The 21,907-nt window shown below is 44.7% G+C and overlaps 1 protein-coding gene across 3 annotated transcripts in view; it reads left to right on the forward strand.

Annotated features, from left to right (window-relative positions):
- The window catches only part of plxna4 (plexin A4), a 701,383-nt gene that overhangs the window by 350,552 nt on the left and 328,924 nt on the right, over window positions 1-21,907 (forward strand). For all 3 annotated transcript variants that reach the window (XM_041202720.1, XM_041202719.1, XM_041202718.1), the window contains exon 5: window positions 11,840-11,940. In XM_041202720.1, the coding sequence (XP_041058654.1) occupies window positions 11,840-11,940 (101 nt within the window). The remainder of the gene's footprint in view (window positions 1-11,839; window positions 11,941-21,907) is intronic.

Consider the following 21,907-nt stretch of genomic DNA (forward strand, 5'->3'; position numbering starts at 1 on the left):
GATCTCTGGCACAGATCCGTGATGGGTGCACCCAATGTGCAAAGCACTATACTAAGAGCAAAAACAGAATTACCTGGAAAAACTCAGCAGGTCTGGCAGCATCGGCGGAGAAGAAAAGAGTTGACGTTTCGAGTCCTCATGACGCTTCGACAGAACTTGAGTGAGTCCAAGAAAGGGGTGAAATATAAGCTGGTTTAACGTGTGTGGGGGGGGGGGGGGGTGGTGGGTGGGGGAGCTGCGTGGAGGGTGGGGGGGTTTGGGTGGGGGGAGAGAGAGAGAAGTGGAGGGGGTTGGTGTGGTTGTAGGGACAAACAAGCAGTAATAGAAGCAGATCATCAAAAGATGTCACAAACAACAGAACAAAAGAACACATAGGTGTTAAAGTTGGTGATATTATTTAAACGAATGTGCTAATTAAGAATGGATGGTAGGGCACTCAAGGTATAGCTCTAGTGGGGGTGGGGGGAGCATATAAGATTTAAAAATATTTAAAAATAATGGAAATAGGTGGGAAAAGAAAAATCTATATAATTTATTGGAAAAAACAAAAGGAAGGGGGAAACAGAAAGGGGGTGGGGATGGGGGAGGGAGCTCAAGACCTGAAGTTGTTGAATTCAGTATTCAGTCCGGAAGGCTGTAAAGTGCCTAGTCGGAAGATGAGGTGTGGTTCCTCCAGTTTGCGTTGGGCTTCACTGGAACAATGCAGCAAGCCAAGGACAGACATGTGGGCAAGAGAGCAGGGTAGAGTGTAAAAATAGCAAGCGACAGGGAGGTTTGGGTCATTCTTGCGGACAGACCGCAGGTGTTCTGCAAAGCGGTTGCCCAGTTTACGTTTGGTCTCTCCAATGTAGAGGAGACCACATTGGGAGCAACGAATGCAGTAGACTAAGTTGGGGGAAATGCAAATGAAATGCTGCTTCACTTGAAAGGAGTGTTTGGGCCCTTGGACGGTGAGGAGAGAGGAAGTGAAGGGGCAGGTGTTGCATCTTTTGCGTGGGCATGGGGTGGTGCCATAGGAGGGGGTTGAGGAGTAGGGGGTGATGGAGGAGTGGACCAGGATGTCCCGGAGGGAACGATCCCTACGGAATGCCGATAGGGGGGGTGAAGTGAAGATGTGTTTGGTGGTGGCATCATGCTGGAGTTGGCGGAAATAGCGGAGGATGATCCTTTGAATGCGGAAGCTGGTGGGGTGATAAGTGAGGACAAGGGGGACCCTATCATGTTTCTGTGAGGGAGGAGAAGGCATGAGGGCGGATGCTCGGGAGATGGGCCGGACACAGTTGAGGGCCCTGTCAACGACCGTTGGTGGAAAACCTCGGTTAAGAAAGAAGGAGGACATGTCAGAGGAACTGTTTTTGACAATAGCATCATCGGAACAGATGCGACGGAGGCGAAGGAACTGAGAGAATGGGATGGAGTCCTTACAGGAAGCGGGGTGTGAGGAGCTGTAGTCGAGATAGCTGTGGGAGTCGGTGGGTTTGTAATGAATATTGGTGGACAGTCTATCACCAGAGATTGAGACAGGGAGGTCAAGGAAGGGAAGGGAAGTGTCAAAGATGGACCACGTGAAAATGATGGAGGGATGGAGATTGGAAGCAAAATTAATAAATTTTTCCAAGTCCGACGGGAGCATGAAGCAGCACCGAAGTAATCATCGATGTACCGGAGAAAGAGTTGTGGAAGGGGGCCGGGGTAGGACTGAAACAAGGAATGTTCCACATACCCCATAAAGAGACAGGCATAGCTGGGGCCCATGCGGGTACCCATAGCCACACCTTTTATTTGGAGGAAGTGAGAGGAGTTGAAGGAGAAATTGTTTAGTGAGAACAAGTTCAGCCAGACGGAGGAGAGTAGTGGTGGATGGGGATTGTTCGGGCCTCTGTTCGAGGAAGAAGCTAAGGGCCCTCAGACCATCCTGGTGGGGGATGGAGGTGTAGAGGGATTGGACGTCCATGGTGAAGAGGAAGCGGTTGGGGCCAGGGAACTGGAAATTGTTGATGTGACGTAAGGTGTCAGAGGAATCACGGATGTAGGTGGGAAGGGATTGGACAAGGTGAGAGAGAAGGGAGTCAAGATAATGAGAAATGAGTTCTGTGGGGCAGGAGCAAGCTGACATGATCGGTCTGCCGGGACAGTTCTGTTTGTGGATTTTGGGTAGGAGATAGAAGTGGGCCGTCCAAGGTTGGGCAACTATCAGGTTGGAAGCTGCGGGAGGAAGATCCCCAGAGGAGATGAGGTCAGTGACAGTCCTGGAAACAATGGTTTGATGTTCAGTGGTGGGGTCATGGTCCAGGGAGCAGGGAGAGGTAGGAGGAAGTGTCTGCGAGTTGACGCTCAGCCTCCGCGAGGTAGAGGTCAGTGCGCCAGACAACAACAGCACCACCCTTGTCAGTGGGTTTGATGACAATGTCAGGGTTAGACCTGAGAGAATGGAGTGCAGTAAGTTCAGAGAGAGAGAGATTAGAATGGATGAGAGGAGCAGAGAAATTGAGACAACTAATGTCGCGCCGACAGTTCTCAATGAAAAGATCAAGAGAAAGTAAGAATCCAGAGGGAGGGGTCCAGGTGGAGGGAGAATATTGGAGGTGGGTGAAAGGATCCGTTGAACGAGGAGAGGACTCCTGCCCAAAGAAGTGAGCCCGTAGACAAAGACGGCGGAAGAAGAGTTCAGCATCATGCCAGTGAAGCCCAACGCAAACTGGAGGAACAACACCTCAACTTCCGACTAGGCACTTTACAGCCTTCCGGACTGAATATTGAATTCAACAACTTTAGGTCTTGAGCGCCCTCCTCCATCCCCACCCCCTTTCTGTTTCCCCCTTCCTTTTGTTTTTTCCAATAAATTATATAGATTTTTCTTTTCCCACCTATTTCCATTATTTTTAAATATTTTTAAATCTTTTATGCTCCCCCCACCCCCACTAAAGCTATACCTTGAGTGCCCTACCATCCATTCTTAATTAGCACATTCATTTAAATAATATCACCAACTTTAACACCTATGTGTTATTTTGTTCTGTTGTTTGTGACATCTTTTGATGATCTGCTTCTATTACTGCTTGTTTGTCCCTACAACCACACCAACCCCCTCCACTTCTCTCTCTCTCCCCCCACCCAAACCACCCCCCACACACGTTAAACCAGCTTATATTTCACCCCTTTCTTGGACTCACTCAAGTTCTGTCGAAGGGTCATGAGGACTCGAAACGTCAACTATTTTCTTCTCCGCCGATGCTGCCAGACCTGCTGAGTTTTTCCAGGTAATTCTGTTTTTGTTTTGGATTTCCAGCATCCGCAGTTTTTTTGTTTTTATAACTATACTAAGAGCATTGATAATATTTACTCCCTGCTTCTCGAAGGCCATAAAGCAAACTTTTAAGAACGTTCAAACTCAGAATGTAGGGGTCATGCAAAAGGCTGGCATTTATTTCCTATTGTCAGTTGCCTTTAAAAGGGTAGTGGGGCATTTCCTTCTCAAACTACTGCAGTCTGTGCAGTGAAGATGCTGTCTCAGTACTGTTAGATGGAGAGTCCCAGGATTTTCACTCAGCGCTGATGATTAAATGGCCAATATTAAGTGACCAAGTCGGGATGGCGTATAACTTGATGCTGTTCCCAAGCGCCTGCTGCCCTTCTCACTCTGGCTGTGTTGGAGAACTCCTGTGGAAGAAGCCGTGACATGTTGCTGAATCTTGTAAATGGTACACACTGTGGTCGCGGTGCGCAGGCTATGGAGGGAGTGAATGTTTAAGTTAGTTGCACCTGGATCAGCGCAAGGAAGAATCCCAGGAGATCAGGCCCTGGGTGTGAAAACTATTGTCAATCTGCAGGGAAGGACAAAACAAACCTTCCACTTTGCACAGCAAATCAGAGTTTGGATTTTCTGCCGCTCCCAGGTAATTTCTTTGACTCAGACATTTTTTCCTTTATTTGTGGGTATTGCTGGCAAGGCCAGCATCTGTTACTCATCCCGAATTGAACCTGAACTCACTGGCTTGCTAGGCCATTTCAGAGGGCAGTTAAGAGTCAACCACATTGCTGTGGGTCTGGAGCCACACGCAGGCCAGACCAGGTAAGCGTGGTAGATCTCCTCCCTTAAAGGGGAGAATTGGTGATAGTTTCATGGTCACCATTACTGAGACTGGCTTTATGTTCCAGATTAATTAATTAAATTTGCCAGATGCCATGGTGGGATTTGAACCCAGAGCAGGAACCTAGGCCTCTGGATTACCAGGCCAGTGACATTACCACCACCATCGTCTCCCCTATGATGTGTGCAGGCTTCGATTGCATGTGGAGTGATGGGGAACAGCTTGGGTAGCCCAGTGCAGGTCTAAACCCTGGGCCTGGCTACCATTTGTGGGATATCATGGTGGAGATAGTCTCATCTGTAGCTCAGCCGAACTTGCCTGGTAGTGAAGTCACTAGCGCCTCCTGTTGACCTGCTGTGGATTTTATAGAGAAACGTCTCGTGACTGCATTCAACTTAGCAACTTGAGTTTGAACCTTGTAGTTCAGTCTCCAAGAAACTTGAGGCAGGGCTGATAAGGGAGCTAAGCGGGGATTGGGAGTTGAGGGGAACGGAGTAAGATTTGGTTTTGGCTACACCTGTCCGGTTATCCAGCTGGACACGGAAAATCCAGATTGTTTTTTGGTAACTGAGACACCAAGGTGTTTAGCCAAGCCCCACAGCCAAGGCTGAACCGATAGAGAACATAGTGTATTCCAATCCGGTACGTTCGGTTAACCTGGCTGACCTCAATTTCAAAACAGAATGCACAATTCACTACCTCAATCCCTCGATGGATTTTTCTTGCCTTACCCCTGGTAAACCCCCTTCTGTTATCGGTCCTTGTTGTAACCTAGGGCCGACTATTCCACACAATCACCGCTCTCTTCCATGTCCATTTACCGTCACTCTTAAACATCAGGCCGAGGCCTGGTTTAAAAGCCAAATACCGCGGATGCTGGAAATCTGAAACAAAAACAGAAAATGCTGGAAAAACTCAGCAGGTCTAACAGCCTCTGTGGAGAGAAAAAAAACAGAGTTAACATTTCGTGTTCTTATGACTCTTCTTCAGAGCAGGCTTCAGAGGCCTAGTTTGTTTGCTGAGGGTGGCGTTAAAAGGTGATCTGGATATTTGAAGATGGACAGGCTGGTTCTCTCAGCCCTTGGCCCAAATATTTGTCCCCTCATCACCACCACCAAAAGTGGACGTTCAAGTCGTTTGTCTCATATGTTGCTTGTGGGATCTTGCTGTGCATACTTTGGCCGCCAAGGCTTTTCCTATGTTACAGTGCACTTCACATATACTTCGTTGACTGTGATGTGCCTTGGGAGCATCCTGAGCAGGTGAAAGGTGTTATATAAACGCAATTTCTTTATTTTGTTCTGAACCTGTCCGCTCTGCATTGTTTTCAACTTACCCCTTCCCCCAAGAACCCCTCCAAGCTTAGTTATCATAGCAGACCTTTGGCTCAGCATTCCTGCACTCAGTAGCAATCTCATGGGAAGGTGAGGCAAATAAAAATGCAATGATTAGATGAAGAGTTCAATAGATGGTAGTCAGTAGGATGAAGGGAAGACTGAGTGAGGGGACACATACCATGATATTGGGGCCTGTGAAAGTAATGATTTGGAGAAGGAGACCGGGTTTCATGAGTCTTGGCTTCAGCCAGTGACACTAATGCTGAAACTCGGAGGTTTCACCCCAGGGACCCTGGGCAATATTTCAATATACCACCCCTGGTATTCTGGAGCAAATACAGGCCCAAGCCCTGGGCTCATCAGGAGACGAGTTCCCACCGTCAGTGTCTTTGAAGCCGAGAGCTGGTTGCATTGCGTTGTAATGGATTTTTGATAGCTGTAATTATTGAAACATGCCACACAGATGTGGCAAAGCAGCTTAACCAAACTTCGGGGTGGGTAATAACTGCTAATGCAGGATCGCCAGTTTAGCCAACACCTTTAAAGGGGGAGGATTTTGCTTTGTTTTTGGTCCAGGGGTGGTGGTCCTGCCCTGTTAATTTTAACTATATGCCAGCTACATTTAAAAGCTGCAAGCCAGCAATAGTAACCCTATTAAAACGGAGAGCAAATCAAATAGTTACTAAGATAAAAGCAAAAAACTGCAGATACTGGAAATCCAAAACAAAAACAAAAATACCTGGTAAAACTCAGCAGGTCTGGCAGCATCACATGACAGCTCCCTCAACCATGTCCGGCCCATCTCCCGCGCATCCGCCCTCACACCTTCTTCTCCCTCCCAGAAACATGATAGGGTCCCCCTTGTCCTCACTTATCACCCCACCAGTCTCCACATTCAAAGGATCATCCTCCACCATTTCCGCCAACCAAATGATGCCACCACCAAACACATCTTCCCTTCACCCCCTGGCAGCATTCCACAGGGATTGTTCCCTCCGGGACACCCTGGTCCACTCCTCCATCATCCCCTACACCTCAACCCCCTCCCATGCAACCGCAGAAGGTGCAACACCTGCCCCTTTACTTCCCCTCTCCTCACTGTCCAAGGGCCCAAACACTCCTTTCAAGTGAAGCAGCATTTCACTTGCACTTCCCTCAATTTAGTCTACTGCATTCACTGCTCCCAATGCGGTTTCCTCTACATTGGAGAGACCAAACGCAGACTGGGTGACCGCTTTGCAGAACACCTTCGGTCTGTCTGCAAGCATTACCCAGACCTCCCTGTCGCTTGCCATTTCAACACTCCACCCTGCTCTCATGCCCACATGTCCGTCCTTGGCTTGCTGCAATGTTCAAGTGAAGCTCAACACAAACTGGAGGAACAGCACCTCATCTTCTGACTAGGCACTTTATAGCCTTCCGGACTGAATATTGAGTTCAACAATTTTAGATCATGAACTCTCTCCTTCATCCCCACCCCCTTTCCGATTCCCACCCTTTTTTCCCAATAATTTATATAGATTTTTCTTTTCCCACCTACTTCCATTATTTTTAAATGTATTTCCATCCATTGTTTTATCTCTACCTTTTAGCCTTTTTTGATTCCTTCACCCCACCCCAACCCCACTAGGGCTGTCTGTACCTTGCTCGTCCTGCTTTCTACCCTTAATTAGCACATTCCTTAGATAATATCACCACCTTCAACACCTCTTTGTCCTTTTGTCTGTGACATCTTTTGGCTATCTCCACCTATCACTGGCCCTCTATCCAGCTCTACTTGTCCCACCCCCCCTCCCAAACCAGCTTATATTTCACCTCTTCTAATTTTACTTAGTTCTGTTGAAGGGTCATTCAGACTCAAAACATTAACTGTGTTCCTCGCCGCAGATGCTGCCAGACCTGCTGAGTTTTTCCAGGTATTTTTGTTTTTGTTTCAAATAGCTACTAATTAGATTTGAATGGCTTCTTGTTTCTTTTCTGCATTTTTACATTATTTTCTTGTTGGGGTTTTATTGTTTGTACATCTTAATTTTCATTTACTTAGCAGTTAGCCTTGGCTCAGTGTCAGCACTCTCCTCCGATTCAGAAGCTCATGGGTTCAAGGCCTAGAAACTTGAGCACATAATCTAGGCTGACACTGCAGTGCAGTATTGAGGGAGCGCTGCACTGTTGGAGGTACTTTCCTGTCCACTCACTCACGAAGTGCGAGATATTGCGGCCCTACTTTGAAGAAGATCAGGGAGCTTGCCTCAGTGTCTGGGCCAATGATTATCCTTCAAAACCACCAAAAAACGGATTAATTTGTCATTTGTCTCTGTTTGCCCATACGTTCACTGCCTTGATTACAACAGCAACTATACATCAAAGCATACTTCACTGGTTGTGACCTGGGGTGTCCTGACTTCGCAGAGTGCTTTGTATTTTATATATTCTATCAAGTTTATATATTTTAAATGTTGTGCTGAAGAGCTTGAAGGTAAAGAAATGGAGGAAATCATCAGCATGGACCATTGAGGTGGGAGAAACATGAACATTGACAAACAGAAAAAGACCCTTTTGTCCATCCAGCCTGCCCTGTGCAATTGTGACATTTTCTGGGACCCCTGCTGAATTGAAGTGTTTTGGTTTGCCTGATAGCAGCATAACTCCAGTGGAAGACTCTAGTGCAGGAGGGAAAAAGGGAACTGTGTTCTGAATAATGGCATAACGGAAGGTGGTTCCATTGTGAAAGCCAAAGTTTCCTTGAATGATTTTTCTTTTTCATTCCTGGATTTTATTTCTGAAGCTTTTCTTTCGCTGTTTTCCTTGTGTCTGTCAATTATAAAACCTGCAGCTCCATCCTTTCCCAGAGCCGTTGACTCCTTGTTTGGGTGAAGTCCCAGGGGGATTGATAATCCTTTAAGAACTCACCCAAGTGATTATTCTTTGTGCGATTGTCGATGGGGAATGTCACAACCAAATTGCATCCAGCCTTCACTTGACTTCAAAACGCGCATTTTTTAGGAAATAAAGTGAAAGTTGAATTTATATAATACCTTTAGCAACCTCAAGGTGTCCTGAAGCACTTTTCAACCAATTGCAATGTTTTTAAAAGCAATTATTTCAACGGTCTCATTCTTTAGGTTTTCTGAGTGGCTTCTTGCTGAATTGTCAAGCTGCCAAGTTTGCCTTGGAGTGTCCTGGAATTAAAGATCGATCTTGATATTGCAGCGAGCAACTTGGAAGAAGACCATAAGACCATAAGACATAGGAGCAGAAATTAGGTCATTCGGCCCATCGAGTCTGCTCCACCATTCAAAATGAAAAATCATGTCTGCTTTTTCAATTTTTTTTGTATGCTTTTTATCCATTAGTTACAACAATATTGGAGAGGGGAAAACTGGCTGTTTGACCAACAATGAAGGATCATCCAATTGGATAATGAAGAATCTGCTTGCTTGTCAATTGGCAGAGGCAGTTGGAGTGTCAAGGATGCACCATTGGCAGAAGAGTGGGGGCTGGGCGGGCAGGGGAGATGGGCCGTTAGGCCGTGAAACCTCCAGGAACATCCAACCAGAGTAGACAAACCCTTACTTTTAATTGGTCAGCACAGTGGGAATTAAAGGCAGCCTCAATCCTAAACATATTGGAACAATGTTCCTGTCAGGTGAATGGCTGTATTCAGTTGAAAGTGTTTCGAGCTTGCTGGTTTTATCTGTGGTAATCATTGCTGTAAAGTAACAAACCTCGGTGTTTACTGTGGAACAGATTCCCCTGTGGGAAATGCTGTGACTGAGATTTTTCATGCATCTGTTCTCAGAATTGATTTTTGTTTCTCTCTCGGCTTCTGAGCTTTTCTAAAATGAGGAGCTGTTGTCCGCTGTAGATGACAAGAGGGAAGAGTGGTTCCATCCAACCTTTCCAGAACATACCGAGCGATAGGTGCTGTGCACCCAGTAATGTCTGTGCCATGATTTTGCTGACGTCTTCAATAATGAATGTTGTCTGTGACTAAAAACACAGAGAGGCTGAATAAAACAATCGTCTTGCACGGTATTGAGTATTGATCCTCATTTTTATTATAAAAGATTGTGTTTTTTTTGCTGATTTATGTTCATCCTCCCTGCAGGAATGTGCAGACTGTGTTAAAATTATTTTCAGGTTAAATTCACATTGCAAACTTTCCTCTCTGTTCCCCCGGATCCCCTCCACCACCAACCCCCGCATACCATTTTTTTTTAAACATGTCCTTAGAACGTCCCAATATGTTTTACAGGCAATGAAATACTCACCAGCTGTCGTTATCTAGGTGCAACAATGCTGCACAAAGCAGGATCCCGCAAATGGCAAATGAGATTAATAAGCCGTTAACCAATTTTCTTGTGGTGATGTTGGTTAAGGGTTGAATGTTGACCCAGGGCACCATGTGAACTCCCTTACTCTTCTTCGACTAGTGCCATAGGATCTTCGACATCCACTAGAACAACGCTTAATGGCTCATCCAGGTGACAGCATCTTTGACAGTGTAGCACATCTTCAGTATTGCATCGAGGTCAGCCTGGAGCTGGGCTGGAACTGGATTCAGCTGCCTCCACAATGAGTCTTTAAGAATGTATTTATAGTAACATACAAGGTACAAAATATAACCAATAATCAGAGGTAGCTAGGAATAAACTTTAGATGCTTCAGAGAAGAATGATGAAGGACCCATGAGGGACCTGGGAGCTGGTGGGTTGTCACTGTGTGCCTCAAGCCATGACAGGAATGCCATATACTAAAGGAGATGGGCTGCATGACACATCAAAAGCAGCTTGTATTTATGTAGCATCTTTAATGTGGTAAAATGTTCCAAGATACATGATAAGAGTTTTAACCAAACAAAATTTGGCACTGAGCCACATCAGGAGATATTAGGTCAGAGGACCCAAAGCTTGTACAGAGGTCGGCTGTAAAGGAGTATCTTGAAAGAAGAAAGAGAGGTAGTAAGGAGGAATGATTTGGAGAGAAAATTCTGGAGCTTGGGGCTTAGGCAGCTGAAAGCACAGCCACCACTGGTGGAGCAATTCAACTGGAGATGCCCGAGAGACCAGAGTTAAATGAGCTTAAATACCTCAGAGAGTTGCAGGGCTGGAGGAAGTTACAGAGATAGGGAGGGGTGATGCTAGGGAGGGGTTTGAAAACAAGAGTTAGAATTTTAACATCTAACTTGTGCTGTACCTGAATTGAGACGGTTGCTGTGGACATTGGTTGATGGAATAAAAATATGTTCCAGTTACTCCTTGCTTAATTAAAAGGGGAAAAAAAGACATTCAAAAAAGTGATGCAAGTTATAAGAATCATAGCTACATATAGAACTCACGCATTGTAATATGTGGCTTCTGATGTGATGTTTGGTTTGTGCAATATGATTTGCAATGTGATATAAGATATGCAATATGGTGATGACAAGTGGGATCATGGTTTGAATCCAATGGATAGTGATGGAACATGATTCTGTTGTGACTGCAAGAGGTGGGTATGAAGTGAGACTGAACAGTTTGACACATGTTGCTTGTGGTTCCACTCTAAAAAAAAACACACTCTCTATTTTAATTTAAGTTAGCCCAGTCACTCAGGGAAGTACTAAGGATGGCAGGTGTGAAAAATGCAGTAGAATTTCGGGTGTGGGCACCTCACCAGGGCAAGGAGGAGCTTTACCTGCATCTGACTCATGCTGCTCATGACTTGGGAATGCTTGGCACTTGATGATGAAGTGGGGAAGTGCTTCACTCATCCCCTGAGCTTGTTAATGAAAAAAAAACTCACTTAAGAAGCTACGAAAGTTGCAAGTATCATAGCCCACATAGATTGCAGGCATTATAAAACCCGACGAGAGATAGCGATTAGTGATCAGGTAGTCACAGTAAGGGCCAGAGGTGCAGTAAACTTGAAATAATGAAGAAAGACAAATTGTTAATGCTGGAAATGTGCAATAAGCGCAGGGATTGCACAGCACCTAAAAGAGAGATTTATGTTTCTGGTAGAGATCTTTCATTGAATTACTTTGCAGTTCTAAGGAAGGGTTATACCTGAAGCATTAACCTGTCTTTTCTTAGCTGCAGGTTTCCAGCATTTTCCTGTCTTTTGTGTTGAATACTGTTTATCCAACATATCACAAGCCAAATATCAAAAATCATTTCCATACATCACAAACCATATGCTAGAAATTGTGCATCATAAATCATATCTCACAATCACAAACCAAATATCATATATCACAAATCATATATCACTGGTCACATATCATTAATCATATATTACAAATCACGTTTACACTGTAACTCAGCTTGACCTTCTGTACTCCGGGCCTCTGGTCTACGATTCCTCAATTTTCAAGATCTTGATGGACCTGATGGCGCTGTACTAAATTCTACCTTTTTTCTGTGCTTTCAGCTGACCAGAGTGCCTGTGGAGACTTGTGGACAGTACCAGACGTGCACCGAATGTCTGGGTTCTGGAGACCCTCACTGTGGCTGGTGTGTGCTGCATAACACGTAAGTATAGACCCAAACCCCCTCTGTGTCTTTCTTTGTCGCTGTGGAACCCAGCAGTTGTTTAATAAATGGAATGATCTTTTGGAGCATTTTCAACCAGTGTTTGGTGTCTAAGGAATATTCTTCTTGTGCTTGGTATGAAGCAACTAGAGGTATTGAAACAGCCCAATGCATCTCCTGAGGAAGGGGAACTGACTGATATTTAGTTTAGTCAGTTTAATTTTGGAGACAATCATTTTGAATTTGGGCAGTAATGAAGCAGAGTGATTCGCCTGTTTGTTGGTAACCCTATATGGTCTTCATCTGATTGATATCAGTTGGATAACTTCTACTGGGCCCAGGGAACCCATCCCATGTCCTGGGAGGAGACAAACTCTCTTTTTCCACAGATGGAGGGATTGATAAACCAGAAAATGAGCCACTCAGTGGGTACTCTCCCACCATCTCCAAAGAGCAGGAGACCAGGAACAGACCACTTAATTGGATGTCCTAGTAGCAGCATACAGGTGATAGCAGAGACCTAAGGACACAGCCAAGAGATAGACTAGATGTCTGTATGTAAAATTATTTCAAAAATTCTGTAAATGCAATTCCAAGTGAACCAATTGAATGATACATGGGCAGTTTCTCAGTTGCATGATATCGGTTGGATAAGGACTAACGACCCAAAATCTTGTAATCCTGTTAATCAAACAGCCTGATGAAAGGCCACACTATTTGTAAGCAGTTGATGCTTGGTTCATAAATATCTTCAGTCTGGTTGCAACAGGATTAAGATCTTAAGTTCAGCAAGGGATGATCAAATGTGGAACACGATGTTCCCTGAATTGATAGGTTGATGTCCAGGATAAACCTTAGAGGGTGTAAGGTCAGGTAAGTAGCCTGAAGTTCTCCTTGATTTACTTGCAGAGACGAGATGAAGTGGAGGGAATGGAAACTGTGCTCTGGAGATTGGTGGTCTGATTTGTGGAAGGGATGAGTTTGATGGAACAAATGGTCTTTTGCTTTCTATTTCCTTATATTATTGTGTTATAAATCAAAAGCAGGCCCGTGGAATCACTGCAGGAACCCTTGTGCTGTCAGTGCTGCTCCCCTGTTATTTTGCTGCTCCCTCTCACCCTCTTTCTTTTCAATGTTTATATCAGTTGTTATTTCATTTGTTTTTGCGGGAAGATAATGGTGTAAGTTCACTTTTCTTGTTGATCTGATTACAGTCTTGATTTTGAAGGTGTGCATGTTTTGAGGGGTTTTGCCATATCCGTGACTGTTTTAGTTATTAATTTACAGCAGTGAAGCTCTCTAACTTGGTTCAACAGACAACAACTTACATCACTAATCATGAACGTCTCTGAGGTTTTAAGCAAAGGTCGTGGAGAGGAGGTGGGACAGTGAGTTGGATGCAGAAGAACAGACTTAAAAGGTTGGACAGGAGGAGTGAGGAATACAAACATGGTCCTAGAGGGAGGTCTTTGAAGAGGCTTTTTGAACAAAGAAAAAGATAGAAAAATGGTTTAGGGCAGATAATGTCACGGGGGCGGGGGGGGGGGTGTGCGGTTGGTGGTGGGGTGGTTGTGTGGGGTAAGGCAGATGTAAGGCTAGCCTTTAGTGGTGTAGAATGAGGAGTGGTCAGGATATCCAGCTAGAAGATGGCTCGATAAGGTTGGGACAAGACTGTTGAGGGATCCGAAAAGGACAAGGGCACTGAAAATTATGTTTGACAAGGAAGGGGAAGAAACCTAATCATTTGCAAACTTTGGGGCAGAGTTTTGGCTGGGTGTGGAGAAACGCTTTGTTGCGCAAATGGCCACACTTAGTTTCTTTTGAGGAAATCTGATTTTCCTCTGCATTCCTAACCCTGTGCTATTTTCCTCCGGTCTTTACTGTGGGTCAGGATTGCCTAGTGTGCAAAACGTGCATCACCACCCCCCCACCCCGCCCCCACCCCCCTGCCCTGGCTGAGGTCAGGCTCCTCATTTTAAATAAGGAATGCAAATCGGATTTCCTCCCGCACCATGTTGATCTGGTGGTGTGGGGTTGAGGAAGCCCATTACCGGCACGCCAGGTTTGAGAGGTGTGAAGGAAATAGCCTGCTGAGGAGTCTGGAACATTCTGAACGATAAGTGCAAAGTGTTTTCACACCTTCAAATGTCATTAGTAGGTGCTGTATTGTAACTTAGATGTATTTTTAATGAAGCGATTCATCATAAGGATCTGTCCTTTAAAGGTAAGTTGACCCTTACGTTGATCAGCCTTGCGTATTTGTATACATACATTACAGTGCTTGAGAAAGCACCATAATGCAGTGAAAAATGTAACAAAATGTCTTATTAGCCTGTGGTGTCATATTTTCTGCTGTGATTTAAATGGCTCTGGCTGATTTAAAAAAGAAACTGGTTTGACACCTGAAAAAGATCACCACTTGAAAAAAATCTAACCACCTGTTCCCTTACATTGATCGATGGGCTGTTTTGGAATTGAAAAGAGCAACTCCTATTCTTTCATTCCCAGAAAGTAGCCTATTATTTGGATAGCTGTAGCATGGGGGATATGAGGGGGCGGAGGCTGGCAGGGGGTGGGTGGGAGTGAAGGATGTGAGGGTTGAGATTTAGAGGGGTCTTCAAACACTGGGACACTATGTTAGAGAACCAAGGCAGGCCTTCTAGCAGGCCATCTCTATACCCACACCCCTTACGCACTCCAGCGAGGTTCGCACCAGCACTGTGCACCTGATCCAGGTGTGAAAAGAAACAAATGGTGTGTGAAGTCACACATGGCTCAGGTGTGCGGTTTGTAAGCTGTGAAAGTGCACATATTGGGTTTTCCCGAGCACAGGGGCAGATTTGCCCCTTTGTGTCAGAGAAAATGTTGCTTACTGTTGGCTTGCAAGAAAGAAGCCAGCCTTGTCAGAAGAAGGGTCTTTAACTGTCGGTAAAGGCAGTAAGTTACAAAGAGCCAGGCTTGATCCAGTGCTATGGTTAGATTGTGGTGTTAGGTTCTCTGTGTCGGGCAGAGTGCCAAGGCCTGAGGATGGATATCATGAGGTCCCTGTCCTAGTTTCTGCAGCTGGATACTTGACTCCAGCAGCCGAGCTGCAGAGAGCATCGATTGGGTTGTGTGCCAGGGAGCTCAGGCAGGCTGAGAAGCTCAGGTTGCCACCTCATCCCTTGGTCCAGGCTGCTGTCTGTACAGAGAGGAGGGCTCTTTCGGCCTGATAAATCATTTAGGCGGTGTAAACTGGAAACATAGCTCTCTGCTACTCAGACTCCAGGGGTCAGAGAGGCTGGTGAGAAAGCAGAGAACCCACTCTGAGTGAAATGTGGTGACCAGATCTAAGTTGGCTGCTCGTGCTTTCTGAGGTCAACCTAGAGGTCACTGGCTTCAGCAGTTTGAGCAAATAAGAAATTTGAATAAGGGAAAAAAATGGATGTGGGATTTGGAAACAACATGTTTTTCTGTTCACACAGGTGAATGCTTTCTCTGATTTTACTGCATCTATAAGAAGTAACTCGATAGTCTGTGCACCATGGGAATTCCTCTCCCCTCTCAGCCCTTTGCTCTTAAGAGGCCTCATTAAAAATCAGTTTCACTGACTATATAAATGAAATAATTCGATTTGAACACGAAATGAGGGGCGCAAGATAATGATACTTGAATTATAGTTATTAGGAGACACATTTCTGGTCGAGAGAGTGTAATTGAGGGTGAATGTGCCAGAGAGCTGTCCTTTCCCATTCCCTTTGGTTCTTCTCTGATATGCAGCAACTTTCAAACTCTATCGCATCTATCTCTCTGTTTATCCATCTGTCTGTCTGTTTACCTATTTATCTGTCTGCCTTTTGCCATCTGCCTGTCTATCTAATGTACAATGAAAATTCAGAGTCCGTTGCATTCCAGATGTTGCATTCCAGATGTTGGGTTGCAGATGTCACAACACAGTGCCACACTTTATAAATAATCAAAGCAATCTTAGGAAAAAGGTACCAAAAAAGAAAGAAAGCCAGCCATTTCCCATTGCTCTCAATTTAGAGCAACTGTTCACTTCAAGATGTGCCTATCCAGAAAAAAGCACAACTTGTATTTACATTGGTGTCTTCAATATTTAAAAAACTGCATTGAGCAACATCGTAGATGGTCTACTCATGGGCCAAGTACAAAGAGGAAAGTGACAATGCTGGATATTTGAAATAAAAACCCAGGGTTGTGGAATTGCACAGCAGGTCAGTCTGAACAAAAAAGAAAAGGACAAATGTTTCAGGTTGGAAACCCAAGTGCCTACTTCAGGAAAAGATCAGAGGAGCAATACTGAGACCTTCTAGAGATCAGATCCCCTCATGAGCCATGGACCTCAAATCCTGTGCTCTCACTATATGTTAGCTGAACTATTAAGACAGAGCCCCCCCTCTGAATTGGAAAAGGACAGCCCGAGTTACTGGATCATTACCTTACGTATCAAATTTCAGTGTTACTCCAAGTTGAGTTAATGGTTTGTGGCCAGGAGAAGTGTTAGTTCAACTCCAGCTCTTACTCAGCAGGTAGGCAACACAAGTTCTGATTTCACTTTCAGTGACCAATAGTGGCACTTTTTAACAATTGGTTCATTGGCTCCCTCAGCCTTGGACAGGGCACATGCAAATGGGAGCAACAGGCAAGGTGTGAAGTTAAAAGTGGCCTTAGCTACTGTTACTTCTCACCAGGAAAGCGAGGAGAACGCCACTGTTGATTTTGCAATAATGGCGGGGATATTTTATATATGCCTGAGAAGGCATACAAGGGCCCTGCCTTTTTGCCCCATCTGAGAGTTGGCATCTCTTGACAGTGCAGCACTCCCTCAGTCCTCCTTAGGAGGGTCAGCCAAGATTCTCCAGTAAATGATATAAGACTGGCACGCTCTCATGTGAAAATAACTCTCCTTTGGATTTAAGCTGACCTTCAACTTTAAACTGAACATTGACGTGAATAAGATCACAGTGTTTCTCCCTTCTGATTTAATTTCTGTTGGGTGCCCTGCCTATGCAACCCCACCATTTTCCCTCCCAGGACGACTGGCTCTTCATTCCATAAAATGTTGCCTTGACGCCGTTATAATTTGCCCTGTGGGGCCTGTGAATTTTGGGTGTTGAGGCTGGCCTCAACTGGACTTTGACCCCAGCCCTCCTAGAGTGGTCAAGGGACCAACGCAGTTCATGCACTGGCTAAACACTGCCACAAAGATGACTTCATGTAATCTGAGGTTAGTTCCCACGATAACAGCCTTGGGAAGCAAGCTGAGGTCCATGTGCACCTGGCACCTCAACCACTTCGCTGTCATCGATACGATGAGACTCCAGAAAGCTTCTTGTTTTATTAGTTGGACACATGTGGGGAGATGATTCCGGTAAGCGGGACCCAAGGGTCCATGTAAAAGTTCCTGACAGATCTAGTGATTCACAGAAGGCAATCCAAACCTTTTTCATCGTGATGCCAATCCATTATATGAATCAACTGCCATCCCTGAGTAATGAATCACTATTTATAATCAATCCCTTTTGTGATAGTGTTGCTTTAAAAACCACTGCAGCCATTGACTTCACCATCTATTCCCTTTATCTCTCAAAGAGCCAACTGTTTTTCATATATCATATATAGAAAAGATTTTGTCATGTGGCTTTAACTTTTAATAATTTCAGGGAGAAAGGAAGATATTAAATGACAGAGATTTTATTCCATGAAAAGAGCTGAATGTGTGAGAGAGGAAGAATCGGGTTTTGACTGCTGCATGGCTGCCTGCCCAGGTCTGGGAATAGCTGTCAGGTCTCGAGGCAGAACATGATACAGGCAAGTCTCGGTCTAATTGATTCGCTGAAGAACTTATTTGCTTGGAGTTGTGAGAAGAAGTGGGTTCACGGCCTGATGTGTAGCAATCGCATTCCCAACGCAAATCGTGACAATTACATGTTTCAACAACAACTTGCATTTCTATAACGCCTTGAATGTGGCAGAGGCATCCCACGGTGCTTCTTTCACAGGCACAGTGGGCTTGATCTTTTCACTGCTTGTTCCCATTCCTCCACCTCCCCTGAAGATGTTGACTCATTCTAGGGTGTAGCTCCACCATTGCCTCCAGCCCATTCCTCAGACATGAGAACAGTCAAAGAGCCAGCAATCCATTTGCAACTCAGCCAATTTGTCATCCCTCTGCCATCTGCACAGGTACACTTTCCTCTGGGGAGCAACCAGTAGCAGGAATCTGGCTGACATCTCCTCTTTCTATTGCATGGCTGCCAAATCTAGTTGGAGACCACCAGCTGCTGAACCTGTCTGAACTCGGGTAACCTGGATTAAACCAAATAAAAAAAACCCAGATATAAAAAAAAACCAAAATGCCTATCTTGCATTCCCAATTTTAACCGTGATGCACTAAGGAGTGTAGCAGAGGAGCATGCCAGTAGTAGCACCAGGCTTACCTAAAAATGAGGTGCCAACCTGGTGAAAGCACAACACGGGGAAACATTCATGCTTAACAGCAGAAACAGCATGCTACAGGCAGAGTTTAATAACCTCACAACCAACGGAGCAGATCACAGCTCAGCAGTCCTGCCACATCCAGTCATGAATGGTGGTGGGCAATTAAGTAGCTAGTGGGCTGAGGCTCTGTGAACATTCCCAATCCTCAAAGTTGGGGGAACCCATTATGCCAGTGGAAAAGACAATGCTGAAGTGTCTGCAAAAATCTTCAGCCAGAAGTGCCAATTGAATGGTCCATCTCAGCCTCCTCCTGTAGTTCTTAGCATGACAGTGTTCACCCAATTTGATTCACTCCGCATGATATCAAAAAGTGCCGAAGACACTGGATATTAAAGCTATGGGCGTCAACAAGATCCCAACTATAGTGCAGAAGACTTGTGCTCCAGAATTAACAGCACCCCAGCCAAGCTTTTCCAGTACAGTTGCAACACTGTCATCTATTCAGTAAAGTGGAAAATTGCCCAGGCCCTGTCTGATTATGTTTCTGTGAAATGCATTTGGATGGTTTACATATAAGCAGATATATAGATGATTTACATATACATAGATATATAAATAGAAGTTGTTGTTGGAATACTGTAATAGTTATGCAGCAGATCTGTCCATCTTCCCTCTTAGACACAGCAGCACATAACCTTCTGTCTCACTAATGGGACGCATTGATATAGAGTAGGACTTCAGTTTGAAGCCATTGGAAATAAAATTGGGTGGGTGCAAAAAAAGCTGGCCCATTTTAGCCTTCCTTCTTCTGATCACCTCAGAATCCTGCCAGCAGATTAGGTTAAAATTATCTTTCGAGTTGTTCTTCAGGAAAACAAATGGATTGAGTTGATTTTGTAATCAAGCAAAACATAGTCGGTCTGTGGAAGGCGTGGGTTCAGTTGGCTTTTGACTTTTTAACCTTTCCACTTACCCTTTGTTGTTGCCCACTTGGATGAGATTTCTAACAACAGGTCCTCTGTTATTGGAGCAAACCATGTTGGACAGTGAAGAGTCCACAGATTTTGTCTGATGCAGTTATGCTCTTGGCACAGGAATGAAGATGGGTACAATACAAATAATTAGGCACACTGGTTGTTTTTGATGCCACACTGAAGTGTCTGGTGCTGTGAGAATTCTGTCAGAGGCTAAGGAAGGTGGATAAAGGAAGTTCCGCTCTATGCCCCAAGATACCTTGGGTCCTGTTGTCACCAATGCAGCCAACAGTGAGGAAATTCCTAGAGTAGGATTAAGTTTTTGTTTGGTTAGTGCCTGACAGACCACCAAATCCAGCCAAGTAGAGTTTCTGTATCCACAATATGGAGTTCACACCTGAGGGAATGCACCCAATTTTCCCAAGGCTAAAGAGGCTGGCATGGGAAGTCTCTCTGGAATTTAACCAGCTAAGACTGCATATTCTACCAGCAGGACATTTGTGAGCTCCTTGCTCTTTGCCCAGTTAGGACCACCACACTACTTGAGCCTTGACCTGCTGGGTTCATAGAATCATGCAGCATAGAGGGAGGCCATTTATCCCATCATGCTGTTTGCAAGAGCTATTCAATTAGTCCCATTTTCTTTATGTTCCCCTGTAATCCTGTGCATTTTCTCTTTTTCAAATATGTAAGGATGGGAGTGGGGCCTGGCTTTCTTGGGATCTGAGCATTACTGGTCACACCAGCATTTGTTGCCCATCCCTAATTGCCCTCCTACTGAGTGGCTTGCTAGGCCACTTCAGAAGGCAGCTAAGAGTCAACCACATTGCTGTGGGTCTGGAATTGCATGTATGCCACACCAGATAAGACCATTAAAGTACATTAGTGAACCTGATTGGTTTTTACAGCAATCTGGTAATTTCATGATTATTATTAGAGCGTAGCATTTAATTCCATATTTGATTACAGTATCACAGTATTACTGTTTCTTTACAGTGCACAGGGAGGCTGTTCAGCACATGGAGTCTGTTCTGGCACTCTGAAAGAGCATTCCATCTAGTTCCACCCCCCTGCCTTATACCCCTAACCTTGCACATTCTCTCTTTTCAGGTAGTAATCCAATTACCTTTTGAATACCTCGATCAAAACTGCCTCCACCACCCTTTCAGGGAGTTTGTTCCAGCTTCCAACCATCCTCTGGGTGAAAATTTTTTCCTCACATCACATTTACTTCTCTTGCCAATTATTTTGAATCTGTGTCCTCTAGTTCTTGATGTTCTCTTGAGTGGGAACAGATTCTCACTATTTACCCTGTCCATACCCTTCAGGATCTTGAACATCTCTATCAAGTCTCCTCCCAGCCTTCTTTTCTCCAAGAAAAACAGTCCCAATCTCTTCAATCTACCCTCATAGCTATAGTTCTTCATCCTGGGAATCATTCTTGTGAATCTCCACTGTACTTTCTCCAGTGCCTTCACATCCTTCCACAAGTATGGCACCCAGAACTGGTCGCATACTCTGGATGAGGTCTAACTACTGTCTTGTACAACTCCAACATGACTTCCTTACCCTTGTACTCAATGCCCCTATTAATAATGCCTAAGATACAATATGCTTTATTAACTGCTCTTGAATGGGAACAGGGAGGCAGTGGTGTGGTGGTCTTGTCACTGAATTAGTATTCCAGAGATCCAAGGTAATTCTTTGGGGACCCAGGTTCAAATCCCACCACAGGTGATGGTGAAATTTGAATTCAATAAAAATCTGGAATTAAAAGTCTAATGATGACCCTGAAACCATAGCTGACTGTCGTAAAAACCCATCTGGTTGAATAATATCCTTTAGGGAAAGAAATTGCCTTCCTTATCTGGTCTGGCCTACATGTGATTCCAGACCCCCAGCAACGTGGTTGACTCTTAAGTGCCCTCTGTACAAGAGCCATTAGGGATGGGCAATAAATGCTGGCCCAGCCAGCAATGGCCTTATCCCATGAAGAAATTTAAAAAAAACATTCCCTGCCATCTTCAATGACCTATGTATGCATACACCGAGGTCCCTCTGTTCCTGCTTTGGAGGCTCTCCCTTTGTTTTATATTTGTCACCAAAATGAATCACCTCACATTTCCCAGCATTGAACTTCATTTGCCACTGGTCTGCTCAATCCATCAACATGTCTACGTCTTTTTGAAGTTTAAGACTATCCTGATCACAGTTGACAACTTTTCCAATCTTTGTATCATCTGCAAATTTTGAAATCATGCCCTGCACACCAAAGTCTAAGTCATTAACATATATCAGGAAGAGCAAGGGTCCCAACACGGACCCCGGAAGAACTCCACTACAAACCTTCCTCCAATCTGAAAAACAACCGTTTATCACTACTCTGTTTCCTTTCCTTCAACCAATTTCTTCTCCAAGTGCCTACTTTTCCTTTATTCAATGACCCAGAATTTTGCTCACAAGTCTGTTGTGTGGCACTGTATCAAATGCCTTTTGAAAATTCATATACACCACATCAACAGTGTTTCTTTTATCAACCTTCTCTGTTA

Source organism: Carcharodon carcharias, chromosome 13 (genome assembly GCF_017639515.1).
Source record: "Carcharodon carcharias isolate sCarCar2 chromosome 13, sCarCar2.pri, whole genome shotgun sequence".
NCBI lineage: Eukaryota > Metazoa > Chordata > Chondrichthyes > Lamniformes > Lamnidae > Carcharodon > Carcharodon carcharias.